Source organism: Nerophis lumbriciformis, linkage group LG04 (genome assembly GCF_033978685.3).
Source record: "Nerophis lumbriciformis linkage group LG04, RoL_Nlum_v2.1, whole genome shotgun sequence".
NCBI classification, from domain to species: domain Eukaryota; kingdom Metazoa; phylum Chordata; class Actinopteri; order Syngnathiformes; family Syngnathidae; genus Nerophis; species Nerophis lumbriciformis.
In genome coordinates, this window is record NC_084551.2 from 53311244 (window position 1) to 53328044 (window position 16801).

The 16801-nt window shown below is 38.6% G+C and overlaps 1 protein-coding gene across 3 annotated transcripts in view; it reads left to right on the forward strand.

Annotated features, from left to right (window-relative positions):
* Nucleotides 1-15692, forward strand: part of atg5 (ATG5 autophagy related 5 homolog (S. cerevisiae)) — an 85723-nt gene extending 70031 nt beyond the window's left edge. For 2 of the 3 annotated variants that reach the window (XM_061957218.2, XM_061957210.2), the window contains exon 8: nucleotides 14074-15689. In XM_061957218.2, coding sequence (XP_061813202.2) covers nucleotides 14074-14210 — 137 coding nt within the window. In that variant the 3' untranslated portion in view covers nucleotides 14211-15689. Of the gene's footprint in view, nucleotides 1-14073 lie in introns of all 3 variants that reach the window. The other variant, XM_061957226.2, reaches the window with a different exon arrangement.
* Nucleotides 15693-16801: the final 1109 nt, after the last annotated feature.

A 16801-nucleotide genomic window follows, 5' to 3' on the forward strand; every position in this document is an offset into this window, starting at 1 on the left:
TTTTTTCGGCGGCCAAATTTTTGGTGCATAGGTCAAATTATAGGCTTTATGTAATATATGAAGATATGCTATATTGTCAAAAGTATTTGGCCACCCATCCAAATGGTGAGAATCAGGTGTCCTAATCACTTGGCACAGTGTATAAAATCAGCGGACCGGTACTTTTTTAGAGGCGGTATAGTACCGAATATGATTCATTAGTATCGCGGTACTATACCAGTACCAGTATACCGTACAACATTAAGTCATACATTATATTACTTTAATTTGTTTTCACGTTAAAAAAACAAACACATTTTTAAGGTGTGGCGGCTTTTATTTTGCTGCGGTGGGTCGCTATGATCAATTAAGGGGAAACCCGGAGAGGCGCGGAGCAATGTTCCCTCTAATTTTTCATGTGTGTGAGCAAACGCAAAAACTCCCTGAGCATTCAGTGGAGCCCATGTGAGCAACATCAGACGTGCACACTGTGGCTACACCAGCAGCACACCTGTCCCAAACCTGACTAAATAACAACTTCAATCTCCATCCATCCATCCATTTTCTACCGCTTGTCCCTTTCGGGGTCGCTAAAGCCTATCTCAGTTGCATTCGGGCGGAAGGCGGGGTACACCCTGGACAAGTCCCCACCTCATCGCAGAGTCCACACAGATAGACAGACAACATTCTCTTATTATTATAACCAAATGACAACAGTCATTTCCATGAGGTTATTTTCTAATATACCGTATTTTTCGGACTATAGGTCGCAGTTTTTTTTCATAGTTTGGCTGGGCTCCAGTGCGATTTATAATTTTTTTTCCTTCTTTATTATGCATTTTCGGCAGGTGCGACTTATACTCCGGTGCGACTTATACTCCGAAAAATATGGTAAGTGTTTAGGCCCACTTACAATGATAATAACAAAAAATATTGTTATTACTTGTATTGTTTGTCTGGGTGGAGGTCCTGCTTTGGAAATAATTTGTACCCCTTTCAGACATTGCATTTAGTTCCCATTAAAACATTCACATGTTGCACAATGAGATGTAAGCAGGGGATCATGTTTACATTCCTGCAACTTACTGTTTGTAAAAAATATATTTTTATTAGTCCATCCATCTTCTTCCGCTTATCCGAGGTCGGGTCGCGGGGGCAGCAGCCTAAGCAGGGAAGCCCAGACTTCCCTCTCCCCAGCCACTTCGTCCAGCTCCTCCCGGGGGATCCCGAGGCGTTCCCAGGCCAGCTGGGAGACATAGTCTTCCCAACGTGTACTGGGTCTTCCCCGTGGCCTCCTACCGGTCGGACGTGCCCTAAACACCTCCCGAGGTAGGCGATCGGGTGGCATCCCAACCAGATGCCCGAACCACCTCATCTGGCTCCTCTCGATGTGGAGGAGCAACGGCTTTACTTTGAGCTCCCCCCGGATGACAGAGCTTCTCACCCTATCTCTAAGGGAGAGCCCTGCCACCCGGCGGAGGAAACTCATTTCGGCCGCTTGTACCCGTGATCTTGTCCTTTCGGTCATAACCCAAAGCTCATGACCATAGGTGAGGATGGGAACGTAGATCGACCGGTAAATTGAGAGCTTTGCCTTCCGGCTCAGCTCCTTCTTCACCACAACGAATCGATACAGCGTCCGCATTACTGAAGATGCCGCACCGATCCGCCTGTCGATCTCACGATCCACTCTTCCCTCACTCGTGAACAAGACTCCGAGGTACTTGAACTCCTCCACTTGGGGCAGGGTCTCCTCCCAACCCGGAGATGGCACTCCACCCTTTTCCGGGCGAGAACCATGGACTCAGACTTGGAGGTGCTGATTCTCATCCCAGTCGCTTCACACTCGGCTGCGAACCGATCCAGCGAGAGCTGAAGATCCTGGCCAGATGAAGCCATCAGGACCACATCATCTGCAAAAAGCAGAGACCTAATCCTGCAGCCACCAAACCGGATCCCCTCAACGCCTTGACTGCGCCTAGAAATTCTGTCCATAAAAGATAAATAAAATAATTTTTATTAGTATTTATTTAATATACTAACAGTATTTCATGACTAATATTTATAAATGAAGATTCCTAATAAATGACACTAGAATAAGCACACATTTGATTGGTAAATCATAGTGTAACGACCTGGAATGACACTTTATGTGTGGTGTTGGAGTTGTCCGACTTTTTGTGTGGCTGTAAACGCATCACTGGCTAAGTGCCATATGTGCATGTGTTGGCGCAAGTGAGAAAGAGCGAGCGGCTGCTGTTGATATAACAAAGTTGCTTTTGGGCTGGTTTGTACTGCAGAAAATGACCACTTTTGCTAGATATATTTTTTTTACCAATGTTTTGGTGATGTGTTTATGGCCGACAGTAAAGAGTTTTGCTCAGTAAAGTGATGAATGGAATTCATGTCCTCAAAGTGTCTCGACAGACGTAACAATATTTGAACAATGATGACGAAAACTGTTTTCTCTGTCGTGTTGAAAATTGTTATGCGCTTATTTTTTTATATGATATTGTGCGCGGCATAGATTTGCCGTGCGCAGAGGACGCTTGAGCAGTGCGCAATTGCACAGGCGCGCACCTTAGAGGGAACATTGGCGCGGAGCCTTTAGGAGTCCTGTCCGTTTGAGTAGAGTGCATGAATACACCCAGTGTATGTGGAGGAGGAGAGAGTGTGGCCTAATCAGAGATGCGAGGAAACAGCAGTCAAAACACACGCAGGAAGTAGATAAGTACACAATGGAGCGTCAGGACAGACGACCCGCAGGAGACTCACCTGCTCGCTGGAGACACCCCCGCTGTCTGTCTACCTACCTGCCCTTCTCATTCCCTCTCATGACCTCAACGTGCACGCGTATGATAATTGTTGACGCCGTCTTCAGAGCTCCAAACTGTGCAATCCAGATGTTCCCCTATCAGATGTTAGGGATGCCATCTTGTTTTTGTGCGTCTCTCTTTCTCTCTCTGATCCAAGAGCTGGTGTTCCTCTTTGAAGGTCTCCGTGGTTCCTCTCAGGTGTAATCTTCAGCCGTCTTTCATGTCTTTCACGAGCCGGCGTCTCGGGCCGGGCCTGCCTGGCTGATCAAGGTGAAAGTGGTCTTTTGTGTCTTGGACTGTTTGCTCTCGGCCGCTTCCTCGTCTGGCAGATGAGTGCGCTGATAGTGCGGGATTATGGCGGCGTGTTTGGAGTGGAGGAAGGGGGTCGTGTGCTGGGTTTGGCTGCTGCTGTTGTTCAGAAGTTCAGACCCCAACATCAGAAAACGTGTCAAAAAAAATCGATTTTCGATTGAATCGCGATTCTTATTTTTACGATTCTTAATCGATAAAAAAATGGAAAATGTTTTCTTTTTTCTTATATTTTAGACAAATCATATCGTTGATGTAAATGCGCACATCTGCAGTACAGATTTGTTTTAGAAAAGAATAGTGTTGCATACTTGTCTTGTTGCCTTATTTGTATTTGACATTATTAAATGTTTGGGTAGCATGTTGTTAAACAAAACCTGTTTTCTTTTAAGTAAAAAAGCTGTTTGTCTAGATTAGGGGTTGTGGATGTCGCTTACAGTATTTTTTGGAGTATAAGTCGTTCCGAAGTATAAGTCGCACCAGCCGAAAATGCATAATAAAGAAGGAAAAAAGCATATATAAGTCACACTGGAGTATAAGTCGCATTTTTTGGGGAAATGTATTTGATAAAAGCCAACACCAAGAATAGACATTTGAAAGGCAATTTAAAATAAATAAAGAATAGTGAACAACAGGCTGAATAAGTGTACGTTATATGAGGCTTAAATAACCAACTGGTATGTTAACGTAACATATTATGGTAAGAGTCATTCAAATAACTATAACATATAGAACATGCTATACATTTACCAAACAATCTGTCACTCCTAATCGCTAAATCCCATGAAATCTTATACGTCTAGTCCAGGGGTCGGCAACCCGCGGCTCCGGAGCCGCATGCGGCTCTTTGATCACTCTGATGCGGCTCAGCGGCTTACTTGCTGAACCCCCCAATTTTCCCGTGAGACTTCCGGATTTCAGTTTCTCTCGCAGAAAACTCCCCCGGGATTAATATTCCCGATTTTCACCCTTACAACTATAATAAGGGCGTACCATGATGGTACAACATTTGGCGACCTCTACAATCTATATAAACAGCGTGCCAGCCCAATACATGTTATACAATATACATCTTCTGCTTGCACACGTACGTGACAGCAAGGCATACTTGGTCAACAGCCACACAGGTTACACTGACTGTGACCATATAAAACAACTTTAACACTCTTACTAATAATGCGCCACACTTTGAACCAAAACCAAACAAGAATGACAAACACATTTCGGGAGAACATCTGCACCTTAACACAACATAAACACAACAGAACAAACACCCAGAATCCCATGCAGCCCTGACACTTTCGGGCTACATTATACACCTCTGCTACCACCAAACCCCGCCCCCACCCCAACCCTGCTCCCTCACACATCAAACCCACCCCTCTCTCTCTCTGTGCGTCGGTTGAGGTGGGCGGGGTTTGGTAGCGGAGGTGTATAATGTATCCCGGAAGAGTTAGGGCTGCATGGGATTCTGGGTATTTGTCCTGTTGTGTTTATGTTGTGTTAAGGTGCAGATGTTCTCCCGAAATGTGTTTGTCATTCTTGTTTGGTGTGGGTTCACAGTGTTGTGCATTATTAGTAAGAGTGTTAAAGTTTTTTTTATACCGCCACTGTCAGTGTAACCTGTGTGGTTGTTGACCAAGTATGCCTTGCTGTCACCTACGTGAGCAAGCGAAATCCTCATACAACGAGTGGCTGATCAGGCACGCTGGTTGTAGTGGGTGCTGTATGCTGTACCAACACGGCACGCATGACGCTGACAAGCGCCTTTCATTTAAAACCCGCGTGCCGCACCAGCTTTAAAATTCCATATAAAGGTGTGGGTCGCGTGTCTGAGACCCTTGGTTTATACATAGCACAAAGCAAAAAAAAAACTTTGTATGCAGTGTTATTTCATTTAAAATTTCAAAAACATTATGCGGCTCCCATTGTTTTCTATAATTTGTGAAACTGGTCAAAATGGCTCTTTGACTGGTAAAGGTTGCCGACCCCTGGTCTAGTCTCTTACGTGAATGAGATAAATAATATTATTTGATATTTTACGCTAATGTGTTAATAATTTCACACATAAGTCGCTCCTGAGTATAAGTCGCACCCCAATCATAGTCGCACTATGAAAAAAATGCGACTTATAGTCCGAAAAATATGATATATATATCAATATAAAAATAAAATTCCGTAACTGATTTTTTGTTTTGTTTTAGAATTCAGTGTAACAAAAATCAATGTATAAAATTCAGTGTAATATTTGTATGTTTAATGCGCCGACAATCTTTCAAGCGGTGCGGCTTCATAGCTTACCAAAGTCGTACTAAAACATTTTGATGGATTTTTTTAGCGCAGTGTGTAATGTTCTATATTTTTAATCGATCATATAAAATGTTGGTTCTGTTTACTTGAGTCATATTGCAGTCTACACATATCTCTTATGTGTGACTGCCATCATTTTGCAGTCTACGCTTATCTTATGTGTGACTGCCATCATTATGCAGTCTAAACGTATCTCTTATGTTTGACTGCCATTTACTGGTCACACTTATCATTTCACCATTTACCAAATAAAATTGCTTCGCGGTCGGTAAGCACAACCAAAAATGTTCTGTATTTGTTAGGGGCGCACCGGGTTATAAGGCGCACTGTCGAGTTTTGAGAAAATGAAAGGATTTTAAGAAAAATACGATGCATGAATAAAAAATAAAAAAAATATATACAATTTAATTTATATACCGTATTTTTCGGACTATAAGTCGCTCCGGAGTATAAGTCGCACCGGCCGAAAATGCATAATAAAGAAGGGAAAAACATATATAAGTCGCACTGGAGTATAAGTTGCATTTTTTGAGGAAATGTATTTGATAAAACCCAACACCAAGAATAGACATTTGAAAGGCAATTTAAAATAAATAAAGAATAGTGAACAACAGGCTGAATAAGTGTACGTTATATGAGGCATAAATAACCAACTGGTATGTTAACGTAACATATTATGGTAAGAGTCATTCAAATAACTATAACATATAGAACATGCTATACGTTTACCAAACAATCTGTCACTCCTAATCGCTAAATCCCATGAAATCTTATACGTCTAGTCTCTTACGTGAATGAGCTAAATAATATTATTTGATATTTTACGGTAGTGTGTTAATAATTTCACACATAAGTCGCTCCTGAGTATAAGTCGCACCCCCGGCCAAACTATGAAAAAAACTGCGACTTATAGTCCCAAAACTACGGTACTATCTTTTCCGCCGTCCTCACCACTATCTGGAACAGGCCCGGGCAATTATTTTGACTGGGGGGCCAAATTACAGAAAGAAGTGTGTCTGAGGTCCGGTATATCTATTTTTAGGAACACTAATACAAAACCTCACAATAATGTCTGATTGAATGCTAAAAACATTTTGACAGACTGCCTTAAAAAACGGAATGGAATTTAAACATTTTCTATGAACGATAAAACACTGAATATTGACAACATATGAACCCCCTCTCGATCGACATATTTTACAATCAAGCAAAACGCGACAAAAATGCGACAAACAGGGAAATATGAACGCAAAGGGTAAAAATACAATATACAATATGATATATAACTAAGCTTTAGAACTTTGTTGTGAAAATCTCCTTCCACGTCTGTCCCTGACACTCTGTGGAAACGCTCCCAACCCCCACTGCTTGGTGCCTCGTCTGAGCTGCTGTGACTTAGATTACCATAGTAACTAATTAATTACCATAGTAACTAGTATATCGTGCAAAAGCGCAGATTCCAACCATTGAAATACTTTGTATACCGCATTTTTCGGAGTATAAGTCGCACCGGAGTATAAGTCGCACCTGCCGAAAATGCATAATAAAGAAGGAAAAAAAACATATATAAATCGCACTGGAGCCCGGCCAAACTATGAAAAAAACTGCGACTTATAGTCTGAAAAATACGGTAATTCAAGACTTACGGTCATTTGAAAACATCACTGCACATCACAATGGCAGCTACAGTTTCCATCTTAAAGATCTAAAAAAAATATTTGGGAATGTCCGGCAGACCAGATTAAAATACTTAACGGGCCGCATGTGGCCCCCGGGCCTTAATTTGCCCAAGTCTGCTCTGGAGAGTTAAAGTTAAAGTTAAAGTTCGGTTCAGCAATACGGCCTTTCTGCTGGATGACTTCCAGCCTAAACAAACACAATATTAAGTGCTATACAGCAGTGGTTCTTACCGCCTACTCAGTGGCCTAGTAGTTAGAGTGTCCGCCCTGAGATCGGTAGGTTGTGAGTTCAAACCCCCGCCGAGTCATACCAAAGACTATACAAATGAGAGCCATTACCTCCCTGCTTGGCACTCAGCATCAAGGGTTGGAATTGGGGGTTAAATCACCAAAAATGACTCCCAGGCGCGGCCACCGCTGCTGCTTACTACTCCCCTCACCTCCCAGGGGGTGAACAAAGAGATGGGTCAAATGCAGAGGACAAATTTCACCACCCCTAGTGTGTGTGTGACAATCATTGGTACTTTAACTTAACTTTTTTGACGCTGCGGCCCACATTTTTCACTGCAAAGGAGCCCAGAGCCCACTCAAATATTAACACTGATTTACTCTGTTATCCGGACTATTGAGTGCGCCGGGAAATAAGCCGCACCCACTAAATTTTAGAAGAAAAACTTATATTTTCATATTTTAGCCGCACCGGACGAAAAGCCGCGGATATATATGTTGTGAAATGAGTTATTTACACAGAAATATTATAATATATGTAACAGGGCAGTAAAACGGCTGATAAAAAAAAAACAGAAGTCACCGTCATGGACCCACGAGCTGCGGAAGCTTGCTCTCCAATCAGCTAAACAAACTCAATAACACCACTGTGACGTTTTGGTGAATTCACTGAGGAATTTGTGAAACTAAAACAGTACAATAAGAATGTCGTAAGTCAGGGATGTCCAAACTTTTTGTCCAGGGGCCGCATTGCGCTAAAAAAATTTGGTCGAGGCCGACTGCATGTAAAGTAACTACCGTATTTCCTTGAATTAGTGCCGGGGCGGTAATTAATTTAAAACCTCTTCTCTCTCCGGCGCTTACCAAAGGCATGCGGTAAATTTAAGCATGCGCTAATTAATTTAAAACCTTTTCTCACTCCGGCGCTTACCAAAGGCATGCGGTAAATTTAAGCATGCGCTAATTAATTTAAAACCTCTTCTCACTCCGGCGCTTACCAAAGGCATGCGGTAAATTTAGTGTGATGTAAATTTGAGTGTGATGTAAGGATACCATCATGAAAAGCACATTTGATAAAAAAAAAACTTTATTATGGTCTTACCTTTACTTATAAATGAAGTCCATGCGCCGCTCCTTCTGAACAAAAGCATCGATAACTTGTTTATAGAAGTCTTCCTTATCTTTCTTCAGTTTTAAAAGTCTCTCTGGAGATCTTCCTTTAATTATTACCTCCTGCTTCCATTGAAAGTCCAGTTTAGAAAACTGTTGTTGTCACTTCTTCTGCAGCCGAGTAGTCGCAAGAATGATCCCTGGGATCACTAGCGCCCTCTACCACCATGAGGCGGGAGTCATTTAATGACTCATATTTGAGACACGCAGCTATATTAATAAAACGTTTTTTCAAAATAAAGCGCTTTGAAAGACGCAACTCCAACAACAAAAAGTCAGCTCTCCACCACTACAAACGAACACAATATTAGTAATAAGAATTGCAATTATACAATAACACAATATTGATATTGTTTATTTAAAGCGTATTTTACAATTTTTTTTTCATAAATTAAGCATTTCAAGCATGTAAACAACAATACTACAGTAGTATTGGCCACGAGATGAGACTGACAAATGTGTTTAGAAGGTAATAAACTGAGCAGTTCCCTTTTTAGCACATTCAATAGCTTGGACCTTAAATCCTACTGAATAGCTCTTAATCTTCTTCCCTTTATGCGATTTTAAATTACTGAAATTAGCCTCCTCCATTTTGGAAAATGATGCCTTGAAAGGTGAGGTGTCACTCGTGACGTGACGAGTTTGACCCGGTGGTAAAACGAGGCGAATGCTAATTATTCTGCTAAACAAGTTTGACCCGGCAGTAATTCTAAGCATGCGCTAATTATTTTGCGAAGCGAGTTTGATATGTATATGTGTGTGTATATGTATATGTGTATATGTATATATAGGTATATGTGTATATATGTGTGTGTGTATAATATATATATACTGTATATATGTGTATATGTATATATATATGTGTATATTATATATATGTGTATATGTATATATATATGTATATAAATATGTGTATATGTATATAAATATGTATATATATGTATGTGTATATATATATGTATGTATATATGTGTGTATATATATATATATATATATATATATATATATATATATATATATATATATATATATATATATAAATATAATGGATTTATAATTAACAATTAATATAATTGGATATTAAGAGTATGTGAAAATTGGACTCAAAATGTGCAATCAATCAGAAATATCAAGCAGCTAAAAAGCCAAACAAGGATAAGGGTGGAGATAGTGTTCTGCATTTTTCCCATCATGCTTTGTAATGGATTTACATGGGCGTAATTCAGAATTTTTTTAATGTTGAGGTTTTTTTTTTTAAATATCCACAAATGGTGTTATATTGTGTTATGTGTGACCATGTCTGTTGCCATTTAATATTGTTTCGATTTTATTTTTATTTTTTTCCACCATGACTATGGAAGGTTGTTTGCATTGGGTCAATGCAAGTAAATGCTGGTTTAATTAAAGGGATGCTTGGTTTCATTTAAATAGTCATTATTGGTCATAGGCCTGAATTACTGTGTAGAGTGTAGAGAGACTAAAATAACAACAACTGTTGGTGTGTCACGGTCAGTACACGACACGTAAGAGGAGGGTGCATCGATACAAGACTGTTAAGGTCGATATTTTCATTTTCTCAAAATCCTTGTTTTTCTAGTTTTTGTTATTGCTTACAAATTTAGGAAATAATTCCCTGCACACAGGAGGACTTTGAGGGCAACAACCAAATGATTAAAAAAAAGTAGTATTTTTTCACTTTTGTTTAGTTATTGTGTATTATGAGCTTTATTTAGATCAAACAATTGTATGTAAAAAAAAAAGAAAAGAAAAGAAAAGTAGGAATTAGTTTAAATATTGTGTTGATATTGTTGTACAGTGTCATTATCTTTTAACATAAATACATTAGAACATTTGCAGTTAATAGGTGGGATCGGAATCAACAGCAATAAACCCTGATTGGAAAACTTTGATTTGCAATATTTTTGTTTTTTACTTTTTTAAGGGCGGTGTTCAGGGTTTTTGTATTTCCTGCATCACATCGCTGACCGCATGCAGACGGGCACACACACAGACACACACACACACACACCGGGGCACAACAAGTGCTACCACGTAATATCAGGAGGGCGTTGATGCAGCCCGTCAACCGCTCCACCAAAACCTGCTGACTTTATTCCTCACAAAAACGACTTTCTAAAATCGGGCCATCTTTTGTTGCCGCTTCAGATGTTCGGCGTTGGAAGGCAGGCAAGTCCCCTTTTATGCTCTCAACGGCCATTTTGTAGTCATCACCTTCCAGTGGTTGGGCGGGGTCACAATAGGGCAGAATGGCCAACACACATACACACACACACACACACACACACACACACACACACACACACACACACACACACACGCACGCGCGCACAGTGTGAAACTGCACACCGTCAGAGTGAAAGTTGAAAACTGGAATCACCAAAATAATCAACTGTCATCTCCCCATCGTCGTCCTGTTTGTTCATGTCTTAGAGCAGGGGTTCCTGAGCTACGGCCCGCATCTGGACCACCAGCGTACACAATCTGGCGCATGGGACGTCCCCAGTTTTTAAATATATATATATATATGTATATGTGTGTGTATATAACTGTATATATATATATATATATATATATATATATATATATATATATATATATATATATATATATATATATATATATATATATATATATATATATATACGCACACATATATGTAAATATATGCATATATATGTATATATACAGTTGTGGTCATAAGTTTACATACCCTGGGAGAATTTATGATTTCTTGGCCATTCTTCAGAGAATATGAATGATAACACAAAAACCTTTCTTCCACTCATGCTTAATGGTTGTGTGAAGCTATTTATTGGCAAACAAATGTGTTTACTCTTTTTAAATCAAAATGACAAAAGAAAGTACCCAAATGACCCTGATCAAAAGTTTACATACCCCAGTGACTTTGATCTGATAGAATGCATAAAAGTTGACACAAACAGGTTTGAAGAACTAATCAAGGTTACAATCCTCACCTGTGACATGTTTGTTTGTAATTAATGTGTGTGTATAAAAGGTCAGTGAGTTTCTGGGCTTCTGACAGACCATTGCATCTTTCATCCAGTGCTGCACAGATGTTTCTGGATTCTGAGTCATGGGGAAGGCAAAAGAATTGTCAAAGGATCTGTGAGAAAAGGTAATTGAACTGCATAAAACAGGAAAGGGGTATAAAAAGATATCCTATTAATCGAGAATGCCAATCAGCAGTGTTCAAACGCTGATTAAGAAGTGGAAAATGAGGGATTCAGGTAGACCAGCAAAGATTTCAGCCACAACTGCCAGGAAAATTGTTCGAGATGCAAAGAAAAATCCACAAATAAATTCAGCTGAAATACAGGACTCTCTGAAAAATTGTGATGTGGCTGTTTCAAGATGCACAATAAGGAGGCACTTGAAGAAAAATGGGCTGCATTGTCGAGTGGCCAAAAAGTTCAATTTTGGTCTCATCACTACAAATTACTTTGCTCCAGAAGTTTTGAGGCTTGTCTCTGTGCTGTTTGGCGTAATGTAAGCGGGATACTTTGTGACATTTGCGCAGAAATGGCTTTTTTCTGGCGACTCGACCATGCAGCCCATTTTTCTTCAAGTGCCTCCTTATTGTGCATCTTGAAACAGCCACACCACAATTTTTCAGAGAGTCCTGTATATCAACTGAAGTTATTTCTGGATTTTTCTTTGCATCTCGAACAATTTTCCTGGTAGTTGTGGCTGAAATCGTTGCTGGTCTACCTGAATCCCTCATTTTCTACTTCTTAGTCAGCGTTTGAACACTGCTGATTGGCATTCTCAATTCCTTGGATATCTTTTTATACAACTTTCCTGTTTTATGCAGTTCAATTACCTTTTCTCGCAGATCCTTTGACAATTATTTTGCCTTCCCCATGACTCAGAATCCAGAAACATCTGTGCAGCACTGGATGAAAGATGCAATGGTCTGTCAGAAGCCCAGAAACTCACTGACCTTTTATACACACACATGAATTGCAAACAAACATGTCACAGGTGAGGATTGGAACCTTGATTAGCCATTCAAACATGTTTGTGTCAACTTTTGTGCATGTTATCAGATCAAAGTCACTGATAAACTTTTGATCAGGGTCATTTGGGTACTTTCTTTTGTCATTTTGATTTAAAAAGAGTAAACACAGTTGTTTGCCAATAAATATCTTCACACAACCATTAAGCATGAGTGGAAGAAAGAAAGATTTTTGTGTTATCATTCATATTCTCTGAAGAATGGCCAAGAAATCATAAATTCTCCCAGGGTATGTAAACTTATGAGCACAACTGTATGTGTGTGAGTATATATGCATATATGTGTGTGTGTGTGTGTATATATATATATATATATATATATATATATATATATATATATATACACACACACACAAATATATATACATATATATATTAGGGCTGCAACTAACGATTAATTTGATAATCGATGAATCTGTCGATTATTACTTCGATTAATCGATTAATAATCGGATAAACTACATTTCTATCCTTTCCAGTATTTTTATGGGGAAAAAAACAGCATACTGGCACCATACTTATTTTGATTATTGTTTCTCAGCTGTTTGTACATGTTGCCGTTAATAAATAAAGGTTTATAAAAAAATAAAAAATAATAAAAATTTCAAAAAAATTAAATAAAATTGCCTCTGCGCATGCGCATAGCATAGATCAAACGAATCGATGACTATAATGCCAAAAGTATTTAACCACCCACCTTGACTCACATATGAACGTGAAGTGCTATCCTATTCCTAACCCATAGGGTTCACTATGATGTCGGTCCACCTTTTGCAGCTATTACAGCTTGAACTCTTCTGGGAAGGCTGTCCACAAGGTTGCGGAGTGTGTTTATAGGAATTTCCCACCGTTCTTCCAAAAGGACATTGGTGAGGTCACACACTGATGTTGGATCTCAGTCTCTGTTCTAATTCATCCCAAAGGTGTTCTATCGGGTTCATGTCAGGACTCTGTGCAGGCCAGTCAAGTTCATCCACACCAGACTCTGTCATCTATGTCTTTATGGACCTTGCTTTGAAAATATATGTCCAACTATTTACTGACGTATACTATTCATGTTTTTACTGCAAATGAATATCGGCTCCAAATATCGGTTATCGGCCTCCTTGACAACTAAAAATCGGTATTGTTATCGGCCCTTCATTCAAAAATCTTTTTTTTTTTTGACACCCCTAATCTCTAGTACACACACAAATAGATAGCCCGACCTCCGGACAAATTATTTTAACCCAATGTGACCCCGGAGTTTAAAAAGTTTGGGCGCCCGTCTTTTAGCGTGTTTCCTTGACAACCACCAAGGTATTGCACCATGACCCCAGGATTGTTAAAGATATTACAGTTCATACAGAGCTGCTAAAGCTAATGACAACCCTGTAGCATCCATGCCAGGCCACTAGATATTTTTTTTTTGCATTTGCAGTTAAAACAGATTAGTTTATCCTCCCCGCCACACCCCAAAAAAAGAATGAAGCGTGCACATGGCCCCACCCACTCACACTGTCTTGGTTATTTGGCGGCCCTTCCAGGTGAGCAGAAGCGCTACCAGGTTCTGATCCACGGCATCGAGCCGCTGCTGGAGACGCCGCTGCAGTGGCTCAGCGAGCATCTGAGCCACCCGGACAACTTCCTGCACATCTGCGTCGTCCCCGCCCCCACCGACTAAGAGCCCGCCCTCTTTCACTGTCGCCCACCAAAAGACGTGGAAGGAGATGAAGTAAGGCACGCTCCTCTTCATCAATGACGTTTTCTACCTTCTCCTTTGACTAAAAGTCACGTCCAAGAGGAAGCACGCAGCACGATTGGACGAGTTGCCTTGGTTACCACATCCACAGTCTCATTTGCATAACATATTTGAGTTTACATGTCCCACCTTTCCAAACTGGCCCATCCCCGGACTGTGCCTGGACCTGGACCTGGACTCAACCTGCACCAGGACCAGGTGCGCACACATAAACACCAAAGCAGGCCGAGTTTACGACCGCTCAAACTTTTTCTGTTTCCCTTTTCACCTCCCGAGCAGCGTGATGGAGCTGGCGGCTTTTTGTCACGGCGCGGTCGACTTCTGTCACAAGCGAAAGAATAAACGCCGTGTTTACGTCGCTCTTCTTGTATTCATGTGGCCGCGCCGCCGCCGTCAAACCCTCTCACGCCATGGCTCCGTTTAGCTGCTAGCGACGTGTTTGAAAGCTATTTCAATCACCTCCTTTGTTGACATTCCAGGGGCGCCACTAGGTTCTAAGGACAAGGCGGGCCTACAGGAGATGCCAAGATGGGAATGAACTCACGTTTTGCAAAACTACAAACACTGGGAAATAATTGTATTATTATTGCTTTACTATTTTTACAACAAACAAGGGAATTAAAGGGAAACTGACAGATTTATGATCATATTGAAGTCAATAATGTCAGTTTATATTTATTTAAACTCATATTTTGGCCACTTTAAATTTGTTGCAACTTAAAAAAACAACAAAAAAACACTAAATTATTTATAAAAATATTATGATTTTTTTTTCTACATTTAAAACCCTTCCTTGTGGTCAGCATAACATGTAACATTTGCATGGATTTTGTTTTACAGACCGTCTATGGAGTGAAATTACTGCCAAATATCTACACAAAAAAATGTTTTTACTCATGGCCAAAAATTTGCACGTAAAAAAAACATTTTCTTCAATTAAAAAAAAGATTCACAAGTAAAAATAAACAAATAAAAACAATTTTCATCAATTAAAAAAGTATAAAAACATTTTTTCTTCGATTAAAAAAAGATTCACAAGTAAAATTTTATTCAACTAAAACAATATTATTCACAAGTATAAAAACAATTTTCTGCAAGTAAAGCAAATGGCTGCAAGCTAGGTATGGTGTCAAATTACTGCCAAAACGTCACAAACAAGCAAAAATGTTTTTACCCGCACCCAGTGAATTGTGAGTAAAATTTTTGCAATATTCTGCGACTAAAAGACGTTTGGCAAGTACAAAAACATTTTTTTGCAAGTAATAAAACGATTTGCACAGATAAAAACAATGTTCTGCAAGTAAAAAAATTATTTGGAAGTATAAAAACAATTTATTGAAAGTAATAAAATGATTTGCAAGTATAAAAACAATGTTATTCAATAAAAGGACAATTCACAAGTATAAAAATAATTTTCTGCAAGTAAAAAATGTTATTCAATTAAAAAAAAAACGATTCACAAGAATCAAAACAATTTTATTCAATTAAAAAAAGGATTTGCTAGTGTAAAAACTGTTTTCTTTTATAAAAAACGATTTGCAATTAAAAAAACAAAAAACATTTTTCTTCAATTAAAAATACGATTCACCAGTATAAAAGCGTTTTTTCTTCAATTAAAAAAAATATTCCCAAGTTTAGTAATTAAAAGTAAACGATTCACAAGTGAAAAACTTTTTTTTTTTAAATGAATAAAACGATTAATTAGTATAACAACATTTCTTCAATAAAAAAAACGATAAGCAATTTTTAAGAAAACAATTTGCAAGTATAAAAACAATTATCTGCACGTAAAGAAAGTGACTTGAAGACAGGTATGGAGTAAAATTACTGCCAACAGTCCACAAACACGCCAAAATGTTTTTACGCACGCCCAATGATTCGTGATTAAAAAGTAAAACAATTATTTGCAAGTATAAAAACTATTTTGTGCGAGTAAAAAACAATTTGCTAGTATAAAAACAATTTTCTTCAATTACATTTTTTTTTTAGAAAAAATTATTTTATTTAATAAAAAAAATGATTCCCAAGTAAAAAAAAAATGTTATTAAAAAAATGATTTGCAAGTATAAAAAACAATTGTATTTATTTAAAAGAAAACAATTCACAAGTACAAAACAATTTTCTTTGATTAATAAAACGATTCATAAGTATAACAGATTTTTTTCTTCGATTAAAAAAAGATTCACAAGTAAAATGTTATTTAACTAAAACAATATTATTCACAAGTATAAAAACAATTTTCTGCAAGTAAAGCAAATGGCTGCAAGCTAGGTATGGAGTCAAATTACTGCCAAAACTTCACAAACACGCAAAAATGTTTTTACCCACACCCAGTGAATTGTGAGTAAAAAACTAGTTTCTGCAAGTAAAAGACGTTTGGCAAGTACAAAAACATTTTTTTGCAAGTAATAAAACGATTTGCACACATAAAAACAATGTTCTGCAAGTAAAAAAATGATTTGGAAGTATAAAAACAATTTATTGAAAGTAATACAATGATTTGCAAGTATAAA